Source organism: Macaca mulatta, chromosome 8 (genome assembly GCF_049350105.2).
Source record: "Macaca mulatta isolate MMU2019108-1 chromosome 8, T2T-MMU8v2.0, whole genome shotgun sequence".
NCBI lineage: Eukaryota > Metazoa > Chordata > Mammalia > Primates > Cercopithecidae > Macaca > Macaca mulatta.
Genome location: NC_133413.1, coordinates 104,826,253 through 104,845,810, shown reverse-complemented (window position 1 = coordinate 104,845,810; position 19,558 = coordinate 104,826,253). Strand labels below are relative to the sequence as shown.

Sequence of the window (19,558 nt, the reverse complement as noted above, 5' to 3'; positions counted from 1 at the left end):
GAAATTAGTAAGTATCTATGGAGAGTTACTTTGAAACTGCTGATTCTTACCTGAAATTTAGTACTATAATTGTTGCCAAATGTTAGTTTTCTCATTCCATCTATATTTATTAGTTGGCATTCTGTTGCAAGGAAGAGCTTTCCCTTCTTCCCCATTTATTTGTTAATTAATTTTTATGGATTCATAGATGTCTGTTTTATTCAGGGGGTTATAATCTGTTATTTATTATGATGCTCAGATTGTCTCAGATTTGGCCAATGGAGTCCCTTTACCAGGGCTCCTGTGTCCTTTTGAGAATCCCCATCAATTTTTGAGCGTTTTTGTGCTTCTGGCACAATAAGATCTTTCCTGTCCCAGGTCTAGAAATCATTCAAGAGCCCTAGTTCTTTTTTGGTGGAGAAGTGTATTTAAAAACCAGGAACTGACCACTAGGTGTATTCACTGATACTGCAGTGTTGTTGCTTTTATCTCTTCTAGCAGTCAAAACTAGGAAATCTATATATGATTACATCTATATTTATCTATAAATATTAAAAACCACCAGCTCATACCAATACCTCCAATTCTGATATAGTACCACAGGATTCATTTTAGTTTGCAGCCCCTTCTTTCATAGTGAAAAATTTGGTTATTGTTATCTTAAATATATTTACCTATTAATTTCATTTCTGTTTAACCAGTCTTTCAAAAAGGGACCACATTTAATAGTAATTTTTTTTTTTTTTTTTTTTTTGAGACAGTCTTATTCTGGATTCAAGCAATTCTTGTTCCTCAAGCTCCCATGTAGCTGAGACTACAGGCGTGCACCACTACACTCGGCTAATTTTTGTATTTTTACTAGAGATGGGGTTTCACCATGTTGACCAGGTTGGTCTCGAACTCCTGACTTCAAGTGATTTGCCCACCTTGGCCTCCGAAAGTGCTGGGATTATAGGCACGAGCCTGGCTGAGATTTTATATCCTTATTAAAAGTGCTTATTTGAATAAAAGTTATACTTTTTCTCACAGAAACTATGACATGATAAAACTTCTTTTGTTTATATCTGACTTCTTTAGCACCATCATAAATAGGGTTTTTGCAAAATATTTGTGGATTGCTTAACTTTTCCTAAGGACCTAAAATTCTTTGATATTCAAGTCAGTCTCTTTCCAAGTACCTATCATGTCAACCTTTTGCAAAATTTGCTATTTCATTTTGTAGTTGATTGTCATGCAGTCTCAAAGAGACTTTGATATTATGGTTGAGGTTTAAGGGACATTTGAATAGAAACTGATTTTTAAAAACTTGTGACCAGTTGATTGGTGAATATGTTTTCTTTTCTAGTGACTCTTACTTCCTTATATAACAACCTAGACATAACTGCAAGGAATCAGATATTGAATATTCAGAGCCACTGTATCTTTTTCCCCACAGAAAATTTTCCACAGACAATTGAGTATTGAGAAGATCATCCTTTGTCCTTTAGGGCTCTTTTATGATGATTTGAGTTAGGGAATAAATAGGTTTTATGGCTTTTGAGTGTATGAGCATTGTTTCTGATCCACACTATTGGACAGTCAGTTAGCAGTCCAGTCTTCTGAAGAGGGGGAAACATGATAGGTGTATCTTTTTCCCTTTCAAAAATACACCATTGAAGATAATTCTCCCCTAACTAATTTGCCTTCTAGTTCTTATCCTAGTTGTCAGGATGAAGAAGGGCTTTTGAGGAAACCTATACACTGGGACTGTTCTTTTGAATTCCTGCCTTGGATGGAAGTGAATAAGAATCAGGCTACTAAAAAAAGGTCCTGGTCACTTGAATATTGATTCTCTCATATACATCCTTCCAAATTATCCTGAAGGATGTTTGAAACTATTGAGGTGTTACCAGGGCTATTTCTAGGAGGTTGGATTATCAAATTCTCTCCAGCGTATAGAGCGTTTCCTTTTTTTTTTGGAGACAGAGTCTCACTCTGTCACCTAGGCTGGAGTGAGTGATGCGATCCTGGCTCACTGCAACGTCTACCTCCTGGGTTCAAGCAATTCTCCTGTCTCAGTCTCCTGAGTAGCTGGGATTACAGGTGCCCGCCACCACGCCTGGCTAATTTTTGTGTTTTTTTTAGTAGAAACAGGGTTTCACCGTGTTGGCCAGTTGGTCTTGAACTCCCGAACTCAGGTGGTCCGCCCGTCTCTGCCTCCCAAAGTGCCGGGATTACAGGTGTGAGCCACTGCGCCTGGCCGCCAGAATATAGAGCATTTATTTTTTAGATGGATCACTCAAGGGAAGAGGCAACAACCTGATGATATGGATATTGAGCAGTAGTTAATCAACATGGGTTCTAGAGGGTTGTCTGTGTGGGGGGGGAGCGGCGGGGAAGGGTGTGGTATAAGACCTAATATTAAAGCTCAATTTAAAACATTTTAAAAATAAATTTTATTCTGCATAACTGAGGTTTACAACATGATGTTATGGGAGATATATATATATATGTGTCTGTGTGTGTATATGCATGTGCACACACATACATATATATAGAGACAGTAAAATGGTAATTATAGTGAGGCAAATTAGTAGCCATCACATATACTGTTTTTTGTGTGTGACCAGAGTACCTAAAATCTACTTAACAAAATGCCTAATACAATTTTATTAACTATAGCCTTCATGTTGTACATTAGATCCCTAGACTTGTTCATCCTACATATCCACTACTTTGTATCCTCTGATGCATATCTCCCAATTTCCTCTCCCTCCTCCCCCGCCACCCCACCTCTCTGTTCTGGTAACCACTGTTTTATTTTTTATCTCTATATGTTTGGCCTTTTTTTTTTTTTTTTTTTTAAATAACATTCCACATATAAGGTGAGATGCAGTATTTTTCTTTCTGTGTCTGGCTTAATTCATTTAGCATAATGTCATCCACATCCTTCCATGTTGTGGCAAATGACAGGGTCTCCTTTTTTAAGGCTGAATGATATTCTATTTTGTGTATGTGTACGTGTGTGTATATATGTACACACACACACCATCTCACATTTTTTTATTCCATTTATCTGCCAATGGATGCATTTATCTGGAGTGGACACTCCCATGATGCAGTGAACACAGGAGTGCAGATTTTTGAGATGGTGATTTCATCTCCTTTGGGTGTGTGCCCAGAAGAAGGATTGCTGGGTCATATGGTAGTTCTATTTTTAATTTCTTTAAGAACCTCCATAATGACTGCACCAATCTTCATTCCCACTAACAGTGTACAGGGTTCCCTGTTCTCCACACCCTTGCCAACATTTGTTATCTCCTGTTTCTTTTGGTGGGCGAGTGGGGCGGAGGAGACAGGATCTTGCTCTGTTACCCAGGCTGGAGTGCAGTGGTACAATCATAGCTCAATGGAAAGACGAAAAAAATAACCAAAACTGTAGAATAGTTGAAATAATAATGACATTCAGCCTCTACTTTTTGGAGAATAAACTGTCTTCCTATCTTGTCTTTCATTTGAATCCTCATTTGAAAACAAAATGTCAGAGAAGTGGTAATTTGAGCAAGGTAACATAGGCAAAGAAGAAAACACAAGGGAAAGAAAGAAAAAATAACCAAAAAGAATATATTTTTTATATCAGCTAATATGCTTTTGGTTCAAGTATCAATAAAAATACTAGCTTATATAATTGAAGGTTTTTATTGGCATGTATAACTGGAAATTCCAGGCTTCAGGGCTGACTGGTCTAGCAGTTTAAAGGATATCATCATGAACCCAATTTCTTTCTATTTATTCCATCTGTCATCTGTAGGACTGGTTGCATTCTTAGACTGGCTCCACTCATGTTAAATGATGGATCCCAGCAACTACTGTGGCCACACACATTTTCTTTCTCATCCATCTGATGACAGGCAGATGGTTCCTACTCAGAATCACTACATAAGATTTCCTAACTTTGTGCTGTTACTGACCACTTTCCTGTGACCAGGGTTTTTTTCTAATCCCAGTCTTAGTTTGCCATCTTGAAGAGGAATCCTTACTAGTTTCTGAGAATCCTCAGTGTACCAAACAGTCACATACTTTTCATGTCCTTCCCTAGAAGTGAGAGTTATTTCACCCAAATTTTCTGGCTGCTACACAATGAGTGAGCAGTGTAGTGAATATTGTGAGATGCCACCAGCAAACATAATGTTAACTATACTGATAAAATGATTAAGTGAAAGAATGGCTAAAATAAATAAGAGTAGCTTAGCAATGTTTTCAGTATACAAAATTCATCTAAAGGGCAGGCCAGCTTCTGAGACAGGGAGGCTCCTTTAGCTCAACATATTTTTACACCAAGGACAAGACTTGGCCAAACAGAGATCCTTAATAGACAGCTGGGAGCTATTTTGTGAAGATATATGTAAATTTAGATTATATAGAGTAGTTCTGTGATTCATATAGCATGGGTGGAGTAAATTTTATAATTTGACTCCTTTGGTTTTGTGAGGGTTTTCAAGGTTCTTAAATCCCAGGTTTTGATTGTCTTGACTGCTTAACATCACAGAATATCACCACCAAAGCACAGTGATAAAGTGTGAGATATTTAAATGCTGTAACTGAGAATAACTCTTAGGGGTTGGATTTACCCTAGTTTTTGCCCTATTTTTATGTGGCAGATTTTTTTTTTTTTTTGTCTTATCTTCCTCTCACGTTGCATTGTGATTATATCAAACATAATCTTATATGCCTCTTCAGAGTCCCTTGGCACCATCTGCCTCATAGAATTTTCTGCTGCCACTGGAGGCTAGCCAGTTGCTTCATCTGAGGAATGACGGCCCTATGCCTTGGGGGCCACCATCTAGCTAAGTTTATGAACCATACGCTGGGAGGGTCTGGCTCCTGCCACTTCCAATCTTGGGTATAACACCACACCACATCCTTGTAGGTAGCACCCTAAGCATCTGTGAAGGCCAGATGACACAAAATGGAAGTGCAGTGTACTTCAGGGTGGACTTTGACCAGTGGGAAATAGGAGACAGGAGGGAACCTGCCAGACAAATTTCTTTTTCCACATGGACTACTCTGAGGTATGGTTTCTTTTTGTAGTCTGTCAGGAGACATTCCACAAAGAGTACTCCAAGTGGATGCATTTGTTAAGTGACCTACTATATATTTTTATAGCTTGTTGTAAAATGGTAGCCAGCACTTTCCCTTGCTTTATATATTTTCTTGCCTTAGTTTACCTTCTCTTCACCCTTGATGCCCTGTGTATGCACGTCTCAAGTGAAACATCAGCATTTTAATCAGGCTCTGTTTGCCAGAGAACTGGACGAAGACAAAGATTAATAAGGCATCTAATTCTTATCTGGACTTTTTTGGACTACCTCCCAAAATATAGAAAAAATTTTCTGTAATCACTGTACTTTTTGTGCCTTGAAAAAAGTTTGTGGAAAAACTACCCCACAATTATTCTTTACTATTACATCTAATTATCTAAGTTTTATTTTATAAATTTAACTTTGTTCAAACTTTGCACATTTTTGATGGCTAGAGTTTAAAATATACTACTTGCTGTGTTTTTAATGATAATTTTTGAACATTTTATTATGATACTTTAAAAAATCTTATATAGAAGTTGAAAGAATTTTTTATTGAACACCCATAAACCTACCATCTCAAGTCTACAATTAAAATTTTACTATATGTGCTTTATTATATATTTATCCATCAGTCTATATTAATTTTAAAAAAGGATTCTCAAGTTTCAGATATCAGTACGTTTTCCTCAAAATAATTCATGCAGTTCATTAAGATTAATGTACTGTGTGTACATTAAGATTAATGTACTGTGTGTACATTAAGATTAATGCCTATGTGTGGTGGCTCATGCCTGTGATCCCAGAGCTTTGGGAGGCTGAGGTGGGAGGATCGCTTGAGGCCAGGAGTTCAAGACCAGCCTGGGCAACATAATGAGGCCCTATCTCTTAAAAAAAAAAATTAATGGACCTAAATACATTCTCTTCAGAAAAATATCTAAAATACTGCACATACAACTCAGCTGTTATTGTGGGTGCAATGCTTCAAATAAATGGTGTTATTCAGTATATACCTACAGCTTTATCTTTGACACTCGTGAATAAAAAAATCAAGACACATTAAAGTGGTAAAAACAAAATTTATTCAGTAACTACTGGCAATAGGGGAAAGAGCTGAGCTCCATGATTTGTGCAGTCGTGACTGGGCCTTTTAAAGGGAGAATGAGCGAGTATGGAAAGTGGAGCAACTGAGGGCTCAAGTAGAGTCAGGAAAGTGAAAATTACAAAGGGTTGGTGCTGTGGTTTGAATGTTTGTGTTTCCCCCACATTTATATGTTGAAATCCTAACCCCAAAGGTGGTGATATTAGGAGGTAGGGCCTTTTGGGAGGTAATTAGGTCATGAGAGTGGAGCCCTGATGAATGCGATTAGTACCCTTTAAAATAGGCCCAAGAGATCTCATTTGCTTCTTTTACCTTGTGATGACATACTGAGATGGCACCATCTGAGAACCAGGAAATGGGCCCTTACCAGACACCAAATCTGCTGGTGTTTTTATCTTGGGCTTCCTAGCTTCCAGAACCATGAGAAATAAACTTGTGTTGTTTATAAGCCACTCAGTTTATGATACTTTGTTATAGCAGCTCCAGGCTAAGATATTGGTCACTGTAAATGTGAGTGGGTCAGGTGTGCCTGCTACCTGACAGTTATTAAAATTAGGATTCTGTCCTCCCACAGAGAATGGGACACAGAGATCCAAACCTTCCTGATGATTACATTTCAAAGGAGTGGCTTTCTGGTTCTTGAGAAAGACACTGCTGAGTTGTAGGAGATTCATACACATCTCAAAGGGACAGAGGAAGAATTCCCAATTATAAACTCTTCTTAGTGCTCTAAGAAAGGAAAGTCAGGGGCCTATAGTCAGGTGTTGGCTAGAATAAACAGTAAACTTCTTTTGATAGCCCTGAACAACTCCAGCTCAAAAGAAGACTGGAGCTCAAAAGAAGGCTGGGTATTCCAGGGCTGAGTGGAGGTGGGCTAGGCTACTAGAAGCCATGCTATAGTTGGTCAAGGCTCTTAGAGCAAGAATTTGGATGGAGTTGTTGTTTGCCAAGAATTATTTACAGTTCTCATTAGTTTGCCTTGGATGTTTTTTGTTTTCATTTTAGAACCTTATTCTTTTTAATTGCTGCAAAGTATACAATGGTATGAATACATCATAGTTAATTTAGATTGTTTTTAGTGTTCTTTTGACTATTAAAACCTCTGCAGTGAACGTCCTTGTGCATGTGGTCTTGTGAACATATGCATGTATTTCTCAGGAGTTGTCAGATCATAATGTGTTTGCATTACACTTTAATATGGTCTGCCAAGTTGCCTTCCAAAATGATTGCCATCATTAGTGTATGAGAGAATTTATTTTCCCAACTTCTTCAACCCATGTTACTAAACTTTTTTAACTTTTGCCAATTGAGTGAGGAAAACCTACTGTTATCTTTTAATTTGTGTTTCCCTGTTTACTTGTGAAGTTGAGTTCTTTGTATGTTGGACATTTATGTTTTATTCATTAAGTTATCTGTATTCTACATCCATTTTTCTATGGTATTTCATAAGCATAAAATTTATGTAATATACATTTTATATGATACAGGAGCCTTCATAAGTAAATGAAGACCCAAAAAATGGGTAAACTTTTTTTTTATTTTTATAGTTTATTTTTATTATTTATTAATGCATAATAGTTGTACATATTTTGGGGGTGCATGTGATATTTTGATATATGCATACAATGTGTAATGATCAAATCAGTGTGTATTAACCAAAAATGTGACTCAATCAGTAGAGGTTTATTAAGCCAAAGTTTAAGGATGCACCTGGGAAAAACACAAGTCACAGGAGCGTCTGTTAACCTGTGCTTTCCAAAAGAGGGTTTCTGGAACTCAGTATTGAAGAATAAAGAGCAAGCAGAAGGGACAAAGGAAGGTAAGAGAGGCAGTGAGACAAATGGTTACATTTTTGTGAGGCTCTCATTTGTGCTCAGTAAATCTGTGTTTTACACAAGGTAAGGTAAACATTTGAAAAGATGGAGTAAAGGGTCAGTTATGCATCCATCTCGGGGGAGCCAAAGGAGTGAATTTTTTTTTTTTTTAATAATTTCATTTTATTCCCTTGGGTTATTACTATTATTATTTTTCTTAAACTTTTATTTCAAGTTCAGGGGTACACGTGCAGGATATGCAGGTTTGTTAACATAGGTAAACGTGTGCTCTGGTGGTTTGCTGCAGAGATCATCCCATCACCTAGGTATTAAGCCAACATCCATTAGTTATTCTTCCTGATGCTCTCCCGACCATCCCTATAGGCCCCAGTGTGTGTTGTTCCCCACAACGTGTCCATGCGTTCTCATCATTCAGCTCCCACTTATTAGTGAGAACATGCGATATTTGGTCTTCTGTTCCTGAATTAGTTTGCTGAGGATAATGGCTTCCAACTCCATCCTTGTCCCTGCAAAAGACATGATCGAAGGAGTGATTTTTTGTCTTGTCTCTGTTCTGTACCTAAGAAGGTAAGCTTTTAATTGACATTGTCAGTGTGAGATTTAACAGAACTCAGTTTTAAGAGTTAAACTTAGGTTGCACACCCAAGGTTACAATTGGCATGTGCTGGTTTTATAGGTGGATATGTACCCTGAAAGGTTTAGTGACTAGGAAGGGATTTTCTTGTGAGAAATTTGTGAGGGAGGTATATGTCCTTTTCCCGTTGTGGGACCCTGACTTAACATGTAATGCTGTGACACAGGGTTGTGAAATTATAGCTCTGGGGGGAAGAGGAGGAAGGAAACGCATTGCATGACTAATTTTCTAGGTTTAACTTTCTCTTTAGTATAATGAGTTTAGGGTCTTAAGATTTTGATTTTCTTTTACAAGAGTAGTTAGGACAGCCATCACCTCAAACATTTTTTATGTTAGGAACATCCCAATTCTTCTATTTTGAACTATACAGTAAATTGTTGTTAACTGTAGTCACCGTATTATATTATTGAACACTAGATCTTATTCTTTCTATTTAACTGTACTTTTTTTTTTTTGATACAGAGTCTTGCTCTGTTGCCCAGGCTGGAGTGTGGTGGTGCGATCTCGGCTCACTGCAAGCTCTGCCTCCCTGGTTCACACCATTCTCCTGCCTCAGCCTCCTGAGTAGTTGGGACTACAGGCGCCTGCCACCACGCCTGGCTAATTTTTTGTATTTTTAGTAGTAGAGACGGGGTTTCACCATGTTAGCCAGGATAGTCTTGATCTCCTGACCTCGTGATCTGCCCACCTTGGCCTCCCAAAGTGCTGGGATTACAGGCGTGAGCCACTGCGCCCGGCTTAACTGTACTCTTGTACCCATTAACCAACCTCTCTTAATCCCCACCTCTCCTTCTCAGCCTCTGGCCACCACTAATCAAGTCTCTACTTCATGAGATTCACCCTTTTAGCTCCCACATGTGAAAGAGAACATACGGTATTTGTCTTTCTGTGCTTGGCTTATTTCACTTAACATAATGTCCTCCAGTTCCATCCATGTTGCTGTAAATGACAGGATTTCATTTTTTATAACTAAATAATATTCCATTGTGTATATGCGTTGATGGACACTTAGGCTGATTTTTTTTTGCCTTTGTTTATTGACTGTTTTGTAAGCATTTTGTTTCACAAAAATCACCAACTGAAGTTAATAATATGTGATATTGTGGAATATATATTTGGCCTTTGACTCCATTTCCCTGGTATACAACTCCTAAAATCCTTAGGACCTCCAAAGTAATGTCTGTTTGTGTGCTAGTGATTGATTGATGGCTGACAGCCCCTAGGTAGTTTCAGGATGTGAGTTGGTTACCTGAAAGACCAAGGCACCATTAGAGAGGTGGAATGTTCAGCCTCATCCCTATCTCTGGGGAGAGGAGAGATACTGAGCGTTAAATTGATCACCAGTGGCCAATGATTTAACCACTCATGCCTATGTAATGAAGCTTTCATAAAAAGCCCAAAAGCCCTGTGTTTGTAGAGCTTCGAGATAGCTGAACAAGTGGAGGTTTCTGGGGGTTGTGCCTGGGGTGGGCATGGAAACTTTGTGTCCCTTCCACCATAACTCGCCCTGTGCATCTCTTATATCTGGCTGTTCATTTGTATCCTTTGTAATATCCTTTATAATAAACTGGTAAGCATGTTTCTGGAGTTCTGTGACCACTCTAGCAAACTAATAGAACCCAGAGGGGATTGTGGGAACCCCAACTTGAAGCTTTTCGGTGAGATGTTCTGGAGGCCCAGACTTGTGACTGGTGGGGCCGTGGGGTTTGTGGTACTGAGCTCTTAATCTTTGAGATTTAACACTATCTCCTGGTAGATAGTGTTGGAGTTGAATTAGAGGACACCTGGCTACTCTCCACTGCAGAACTTATTTCTTGCTTGGTATGTGGGGAGAAACTCCCATACATTTGGTCACACAAGTCTTCCATGTTGATTGTTGTGGTGTAAGAGCAGAGGATAAACAGTTTGAGTTTTTTACTCTTAGACAGCACAATGATTCTTTATAAAACTCTATGACTACACCAACGAGCATTGGCAAAGAACAAAGAAATTATTCAGTTTCTTTCACCAGTTCCATAAACTGGCAGTGATTCATAGCATTTACACACATATTCGTAATGTTTTTAACAACTATATCCATGTCACCTTTTCATAGTCTGCTTTAGAAAGTCCTGCACAGTATTTTCCACTCAATTCTGCATCAGTAGTATAGCTTCTTTTTAAATTAAAAACTTGTCCATTCTATTTTCAAACTGGAAGATAATTTTATTGTAATATGATCAAAACAGTAATAAATATTTCAGATTAATCATCAATTACAGTTTACATAGGTTATCACTAATTTGTGCTGTCTGCATTGAGGACTAAGCTCTGATTTTTTTTTTTTTTTTTTTTTTTTAAATCTTGCCCAAATTCCTATCTAAGGGGTCTGAGGAATCATGCTCTATAAATCATAGATTCTCATCAGATGGGTTTTATTTAACCCTGTATATCATGACTTACTTTCCAGTCTGACTCTGGCGTAACATGGAAGAAAATAAAAATATTTTACCCCAAAACATGTTTCTCTGCCGTATCTTGAAATGGTCCTGCAAAGCCATACTTTGTGGGAAAAATCCACATTCTATAGATAATCTACTTTCCCCTTGTTTTCCTTCCTTCCTTTCTAGATCCAGGAGATAATCAGCTAAGAGCCAGGCACCCTTTTAGGTCTGATAATAAACAGTATAAAACCTGCTCTCTCTGAAGTCTGCTATCTGAGAGCGTCCTCTGCACAATAAAACTTGGTGCCTACAATCCTTTATCTTAACCTGAACATACATTTCCTTTCTATTGATCCCAGGTCTTCAGATAAACCAGAAAATGTTTGTAGCCTGGAACCCTACCCCACCCCCACCCCGCCTTGAGTTGTCCCGCTTTTCTGAACCAAACCAATGTATTTCTTAAATGTATTTGGTTGATGTCTCATGCCTCCCTAAAATATGTAAAACTAAGCTGTATCCCGACCACCTTGGCACATGTTCTCAGGGCCACCTGAGGGCTGTATCTTGGGCCATGGTCACTCATATTTGGCTCAGAATAAATCTCTAAACATATTTTATACAGAGTTTGACTCTTTTCGTTAATAGCATGATATATTCAAATACACTATGATCTGCTTCTTTCATTTTAATGCTGCCTGGAGTAGACCATGATATGGATGTATTGTATGCTTTTAACTCCAACTGATGTGCTTTTAGATTGCTTCCACTCTATGCAACTACATAGAATGCTTCATTGCTCTCGTGTGCATTTTGAGTATTTTTCTAAGGTAGATTCTGAGACATAAAATTACCACAATTTTAGAAGATTTCCTACTCATGTAAAATATTAGTAGATACTCCCAGATCACTATCCAAAATGTCATTTTACACTCCCTTCAGCGGTACAGAAGAGTACTCTTTCCCTTCTATCCTTATCCACTCCTGGAGTTTCCTTTTTTTATTTTTTTGAGGCAGGGTCTCGCTTTGTCACCCAGGCTAGAGTGCAGTGGCATGATCATGGCTTACTGCAGCCTTAACCTCTTGGGCTCAAGTGATCCTTCCGCCTCAGGTTCCCAAATAGCTGGAACTACAGGCACATGCCACCACACCTGGATGATTTTTGTACTTTTTGTAGTCACAGGGTTTCTCCATGTTGCCCAGTCTGGTCTTGAACTCCTGTGCTCAAGCGATCCTTGGCCTCTCAAAACTGTGGGATTACCCATGTGCCACTGAGCCCGGCCTCACTCTTGGCATTTTAAGTCTTAAAAAATGTTGCCAATCTATGAATGAAAATCATTTTTAGTATATATTTCCCTGATAACTAGTGAGATTGAACATTTTCTCATATTTTAGTAGTATTTTATTCTTAACATAATACCTGTATTTCTTCTGAAAACAACAAAAATAATTATCTGAAGTATATACCCTGTGTTCTGTAATACCTGTATTTCTTCTGAAAATAACAAAATAATTATCTAAATAAAGTATATACCCTGTGTTCTTTCTTTGGTTCTCTTTTAATATTCTAAAAGCTCAGAAAAGGCTAGAATGATTTTGAGTACCTGTGGTCCAGTCGTTGTTGGGGCAGGTCGATTTTCTTTTTGCATCTCTATGGACAAGAATCATTTGCATTACTGATTTCTACAATTTACAGAGCTGTAAAACTGCTCAAAGACAGTGAAAGGGTAGAACTATTATGGAATCAAATTACTCAGTAGGGTATACCAGACAACACCTAGCATTCCATAGAACATCCAGCAATCTTTCACTGTTTTCTGAAAGAATACATTTAAAGCTTTTAACACATTGGCTCGCAACGAGAGCTCAGGAAATTTAATTTGCTTCTCCGTTGTTAAAAGAATGAAAAACAAGATAATTGAGAATTTATAGCATTTCTGTGGAAATACAGTTCCCTGGGTAGGTGCTATATTTAGATTCACTTTTGATTTCATTGGGTCTTGCACAGTGCCTGGGAGCATTTATATATGTGGTCAGTAATTAAAAAAAATTATTTTTCCCACCTCTTAATACTTTGCAGTTGTTCAGTAATAGTTTGATTGGATAGAACTATGTTCAAGTATGTTCTGATTTATTCCCCTATCTGGAAAAACATGTATATTGTGAGAAAATAGGTTTGTCTTGCTTACATTATTATGTATCATATATTTTCATACTGGGGTTAACAAATATATTCTAAGTACTGAAACTGGTGGCCTTGAAAATGGCTATACTAGCTGTTTCCTTTCATAGTCCAAACTGTGTGAATATAGCTAAATAAAAAATCTGGCTGTATTATAATAGCAAATGCGATTTTGTGTGTGGAGTCTTAAGGCGTGATTATACTGTTTCTCACCATGAATAGTGATTTTTTACACATGATAAGGCAGGCTAGCATATTCACATACATTACGGCTAGAATAATCCATTGCTCTAAAAACATGATTTTTAGATTGAGTGTTCTATAAAAATTTTTTCTTAACTGAAAAAAATATGCAGAGGCTAATGTAGACTGTAAAATGAAGGAGAAGCTTAGCTTTACCGTGGAGTCTGGGTCTGGGTGTAACCTAACTAGCTAGGGGATATGCAATTCCTGATTGACAGCAGGTCCAGCATTATGCAGATTTTGTAAGGGAGAACACTCAGCTCAGAAACAGTGATGAGAGGCTCTGTTAGGAATTACTGCATTCACCACTCATATCTTTTAGTTTTCTGTCTACTGGATTTGCAAACAAATAGCACAAAACAGTTCCTCTTTTGTTTTTATTAAAGTGATACTGCAATGCAGTTCAGTCTGTCAGCTAGGCATACGTGTGAAATTTGATATTCTCACTAAATTAGCTAATTTTTAGCTGTGTTCCATGCTTATCTCTAGACCTTTGTGTATTAAATCCTGTCTCGAGCTGTTCCTTTTATACACAAGTGTGTTTTGCTTGTGCCTTCCTGTCTTCTTCAGTGAGAAGCTTTATGTAGGTCAGGCTTGGCTTAAGCAGATTTCCTGAACCTGCGTCAGCTTAAGCTGGAGGAATTTTAATAAACCCTCCCCTGTAGGCGTGGGCCTAAATGAGGCTAGCCTAGTTAAGCCTGATCTTTTTCTGTTTGTGAAAAGAGCTGAGCAGAGCTGAAGGCTGCATGGTGGTTTCAGAAACTGCCTACTTAATTTGAAAAGAACAATGGTAGGAAAGGCTAGATCTTCCAATTTTACCTTATCCGAAAAGCTTGATTTGCTAAAGCTTGTGAAGCCATATGTGAAAATTCTCGAAGAACACACTAATAAACATTCAGTAATAGTGGAAAAGAATAGATGTTGGGATATCATAGCAGTTAACTATAATGCAATTGGAGTAGACCGCCCTCCTCGAACAGCACAGGGCCTACGCACCCTTTACAAAAGGCTCAAAGAATATGCCAAACAGGAGCTATTGCAGCAAAAAGATACCCAATCAGATTTTAAAAGCAATATTTCTGAGCCAACCAAGAAAGTTATGGAGATGATTCCCCAGATTTCCAGTTTTTGCCTGGTAAGAGACAGGAACCACATACAAAGGTAAGCTTTATTTTGTTTTGTTATGGAAAATTATGGCGCCTCCTATCTATTGGGCTTTGGCTTAGTCGTGATAGAGATATGCATAGTAAGCATCCCCACAACGGGAGCAATGAATAGTGTCTTTGTTTTGCATTTTTTAAAAAGAGAAAAGTGAGGCTATGAGGAATTTTTCTGTTGCATTTAAGCTACTTTTTAGTGTCTTCCCCTCCCCCTTCCCTCCTGTAGTTTCTAAAAGTAAAGGTTAGGGAGGAATAAGTGGGATGAAATTTGTGACATAACTTCATAAACTTTTGAAGCTTTAAAATTAAATTATTTTGTTTGCTTCTGAGAGATACTTTTTTTCTCTTTTAGTATTACATTTCACTGGAATTTTCAATTTTATATAAAATTTATATAAAGTTAGCAGTTTCTAGAGAAATGGAACCTTTGTTTTTTAAGAATTGTCATTGTCTACACTTACTGAATATGTGTTAACTAACAAATATAACTTAAATCAATAAGTAAACTTGTTAATGGCATGATTGTGTATATGAAGACAGTTTAAATTATTTTTCTAACACATTTAAAATAAAGATGAACGCAACTAAAGGGAGTTAATGCCTAATTAGGGATTCAGTTTACTTAATAAAATTAAAAGTTTTTTTTTTGTTTTTATTCCTTAATGGTCTAGTTTCACTTTGATCTTGGATCATATAGGAAAGAGTAAACTTTCTCTTACTGCTTTGCAAGGATATCAAATTATGAATTTTAAAATACCCCTAAGAGCAACTGGGTTATTTTAGAGTTAGAAGCAATTTTTTGGTTAAACTTGTGTTCTATGTAACTGTTTGCCTTGGAATTTTCAAAAGTATTATCTTGCCACTAATTCAGATTGTAACCTCTGGCAAAATATAAAGATGGCAGCTACATTCTTATTCTGAACCATTTAGATTAATTTAAACAAATTGTAAACTCCTTGTTAGTTTGAGGAGCCTTTCACACAAAGCTTTACACAATGTGCTTTTCTATTGGTGGAAGAGGCATTATATAAGCAAATTATTGATTACTGTGAAATCCCTTTGAAATTAGAAGAGAAACAGAAAAAAACCACTTTGTAGCCAAGTGCATATGTTATTTTGGTAATTTACTAGGAAAGTATTTTTGAGCCTAGCTTCTTACCAGATAATGCTTATTTCTACTTGATAGCACAGTAAAAAAATACCACCAGTGGGAATCCAGGACGTGAATGCACAGTGGATTAATTCTTGGGGCCACTGGTTAAAATGTTCACTGTGATGACAAAAGATGAAATCCCAATAGCTGGATATCCAGAAAACTACACAGTAAAATTGTTTTATACTATGCTACTTATGCAGAATTTTGTCCCCCTTGAACCCTGGAGAAAAATGCTTTTTGCATTGCAGGTATAAAACTGTACCCTGTGGTTAGTAGGTATAGGTTTTTATAATTTGAAAACTACATGTAGAAACTGTGATTTTAATTAGTTGCATATTTTAAAAATACAGTGAGTATAGAAGAGAAACAATATATAAATATACAAGTATCTGGTTATATTTTGACCATTTGTGTGTGTATGTTTACAGTATTCACACACAAAAAAATCTTTTGGGATATCAACATTTCTCTGATAAAAATGAGTTGATTTGTGTGTTTCTATACCTATGACTTAAATAATATCAATTTGTTAGGTTTTAAAGGGAAGAATGTGAGAAACATCCCTCTTAAATTCTTGTGTTACTGTGTCTACATTGACATTTTCTCTGTGTTAGCTTATTTCTTTAATCTATATATTTAATGTGCTTATATTTATTTGATTGACATCATCCTTGAATGTTAATAATCTCAGAAGTTTATAATTATTCTATAATCTTAACTATACTTCTACATAAATATGCCTGTTAATCTTACCAAACTCTTCCTTTTTAATAAGGAAAATACAAGTGTTTGCGTTGTTTAAAATACTTAAAAATATATACCTGTTTTGTAAGGCTATTTATTTCGGTAACTCACATTGACTTATGTCTTTATTTTTACCTCTTCCTAATATCAGTTTTTATTTTGTGTTTTTGTAAACTGATCTTCAAAGTTCTGATTCTCAAGTCCTTCTCTGTCATTTTTGTGACCTGCTCTAAAGCTTTTTTTCTCCCTTTTTACATTGTTATGCCTTAGTTGTAATGTTTTAGCTAAAATGGAATGGAATGTTCCAGATATAAGGCATATTTTTAATTTACTTGGGAGTATAATGTCTATGTTTATACTCTTATTTTACCTACTAATTTGAAATAGTAATTATGTGATTTTAAAAACTTAATTTTCATATGCAATTTTAACCTTTTCCCATTCCAGCTTTTAGCAGAGCTATTAATAGAAGCAGAGCTTGCACTTTGAATTAGATTTATAATTAATTGTTTTGTTTTTGGAAATCATAAAATGACACAAACAGAGACAAGAACAAAAATGAATTTATATAATCTACAAATAGTTTATTTATTATATACTATGTATATGTTTCATTTTGTCTCTTAGATAAATATCTGATATTTCTGGCAATTTAGTGCCATTAATAAGTAATGTATGAGTAGTTTTAATCTTTTTCTATGCATTCTACTTGAACTTGTTCCAGCATTTTAATCATCCATGTAGAATGTATTCCTTTAATTATGTTTCTTATATGTAAAATCTTCTCTAAATAATATTAAATAAAGTATTTCCATTAATGTTCAATAATCTAATTTCCCTTTATAACTTTTATTTTTAAATTAGGCAGAAGCATAAATTTAAAAAAAAAACCTCAACGAGCAGATATTCTTAATTCACAGCTTCACGTTATACATAAAATTATGTTTATAAAACATAATTTTAAGGTTTATTGCCTTAATAGTATCATAACTTGTCATATTAAAGTTTAAATTATGCTAAAGCTGTAGTTGTCTCCATTAGGAATGCATAGTTGGTGGAAATTATGTGTAAATTTAATAAACCTTTAATATATCTGTATAGGCCATTAAAAATGTTTCATTAAAAAATCATTTAGTTTGTTCTTTTCAGTCATTCAACACATAATGAGCACCTCCTAGGTTCTAAGTACAGTACCTACTAGGTACTGAGTATGCAGTTGTGGATTAAAACCGTTGCTCTTGTGAACTTTACCTGACCAGTGATTGAAAGACTTAAAGAGCAACTGAGTCATGCGGTTCAGGATAGGTAAAAGGGAAGTTTTTCCTATCAGATAAAAGCATCTGAAATAAGAAAGGATAACCTCCAGTAGTTGAGCATATCCCAAAGCCATATACAATCTTTATGTTTTATTTTTTGGGCAAATGCAGAAATAGTACCTCCCATAGTTGGCCTGTCACTGTCCTCTTAGAAGTTATGGGCCTTGGTGGTTTTAAGATCAGTCCAGGAGAGCAGAAGCAGGAAGTCTAGGGCTAAGGTATGGGGATAGTAAGACTGAGAATGCATTAAATGGCTCTTTACACCATTTGAAAACCTTAGGGTTGTGGGAAAGATTGTTGTCTGTTTGACAACATTAAAACTGACTTTTCTTTGTTATTTTCTTCATTGGCCTTCTATAATATTTGTAATTTCCTGCCCCTTAAAAGTACAATTTTAAAGTTAAGGATGGGGGAGATCTTTAAGTATATATTATTGAAATCCCAATCTTAGTCACTTTAATGTATTTCAAGTGTTAAGATTTTTTTTGTTTTGTAACTTTATAGTTTTAAAGCTTCATAATTTAATGTATATTAAATATAAAATTATGCTATAAATATACTCTTTTTTTCATTTGATTTACATATTATAATGCTTTTTTGTGTGCTATAGTGCAAACTTGGATGAGGAGGCACAGGCTGGTACCAGTTCACTACAGGTAATGTTGGATCACCATCCTGTTGCTATTACAGTGGAGGTGAAGCAAGAAGAAGACATTAAACCACCTCCTCCACTGGTTTTAAATTCTCAACAGAGTGATACTTTAGAGCAAAGAGAAGAACATGAATTAGTACATGTTATGGAAAGATCCTTGTCGCCTTCACTTTCCTCTGTTGATATGAGAATGACATCGTCTCCATCTTCTATTCCAAGGAGAGATGATTTTTTTCGGCATGAGAGTGGTGAACACTTTAGGTCACTATTAGGGTATGATCCTCAGATCCTGCAAATGTTGAAAGAGGAGCATCAGATAATTTTAGAAAATCAAAAAAATTTTGGATTGTATGTTCAGGAGAAGAGGGATGGATTGAAAAGAAGGCAGCAGCTAGAGGAAGAGCTACTAAGAGCAAAAATTGAAGTGGAGAAGCTGAAAGCAATTCGCTTACGGCATGATCTACCTGAATATAACAGTCTCTAAGTTTTTTTTTCAATCTTGCAATTTGATAATTTTGATTTTGGCCAAATTACTTTAATTTGGGAATATCCTGAAACAAAATACACGTTCTTGAAAAATGTTAATCTCTATTATGGAAAAACTTTTTTGATATAATTTTCTAATTATTTTCTTTTGAGATATTAAAATTTACTGGTTGGTTGGCATGGTTATAGTTTTTATTGTCTTCTTTTTTTTTTCCCGTAAGTTTAATTGTTGACCTTACAAAAGATGTTTTATTCTGATCACTAATATATACACAAATACATAAACAAACACATATTCTTTCAAAGTTCTGAGTCTTTTTTTTTTTTTTTTTTTTTTAACATTTTTAGTTAGAACTTTGAAAGCGGTAATTAGAGATTTTTAAGTCAGTCTAATTTAGGAGCTATACTAACCTAATACCAAGAAGCTTGTCTGTATGACATTGGTTTTTATGCTTTTATCTTTTGAAGGAGTAAATCCTAGGATTTTAGAGATGGAAGATATTTGGAGAATACTTTTTTCCATCTCTGCAGTTTAGGGGTAATGAAACAGGTCCAGGGAGAACTCAATGACTTACTTAGGGTAACAAAG

At 36.1% G+C, this 19,558-nt stretch overlaps 2 protein-coding genes across 3 annotated transcripts in view; both read left to right on the top strand.

Annotated features, from left to right (window-relative positions):
* The window catches only part of RAD54B (RAD54 homolog B), a 100,291-nt gene that overhangs the window by 23,088 nt on the left and 57,645 nt on the right, over positions 1-19,558 (top strand). Inside the window, exon 4 of one of the 2 annotated variants that reach the window (XM_015145702.3) lies at positions 18,442-18,572. The exons of the other annotated variant lie outside the window; for it this stretch is intronic. Within the exon in view, the coding sequence (XP_015001188.1) occupies positions 18,442-18,491 (50 nt within the window). The 3' untranslated portion in view covers positions 18,492-18,572. Of the gene's footprint in view, positions 1-18,441; positions 18,573-19,558 lie in introns of those variants that run through there. 2 annotated transcript variants of the gene reach the window in all.
* Positions 14,174-19,149, top strand: FSBP (fibrinogen silencer binding protein). The gene is made up of 2 exons (XM_002805448.4): positions 14,174-14,616; positions 18,442-19,149. Exons 1-2 carry the CDS (start codon positions 14,243-14,245, stop codon positions 18,965-18,967), a joined length of 900 nt encoding a protein of 299 aa, XP_002805494.1. The 5' UTR covers positions 14,174-14,242; the 3' UTR covers positions 18,968-19,149.

Excerpts from the sequence above, each read along its gene's own strand:
- FSBP (XM_002805448.4), top strand. The coding sequence starts at position 14,243 with ATGGTAGGAAAGGCTAGATCTTCCAATTTTACCTTATCCGAAAAGCTT. Across the intron at positions 14,617-18,441 it reads GACAGGAACCACATACAAAG|TGCAAACTTGGATGAGGAGG; the intron begins GTAAGCTTTATT and ends TGTGTGCTATAG.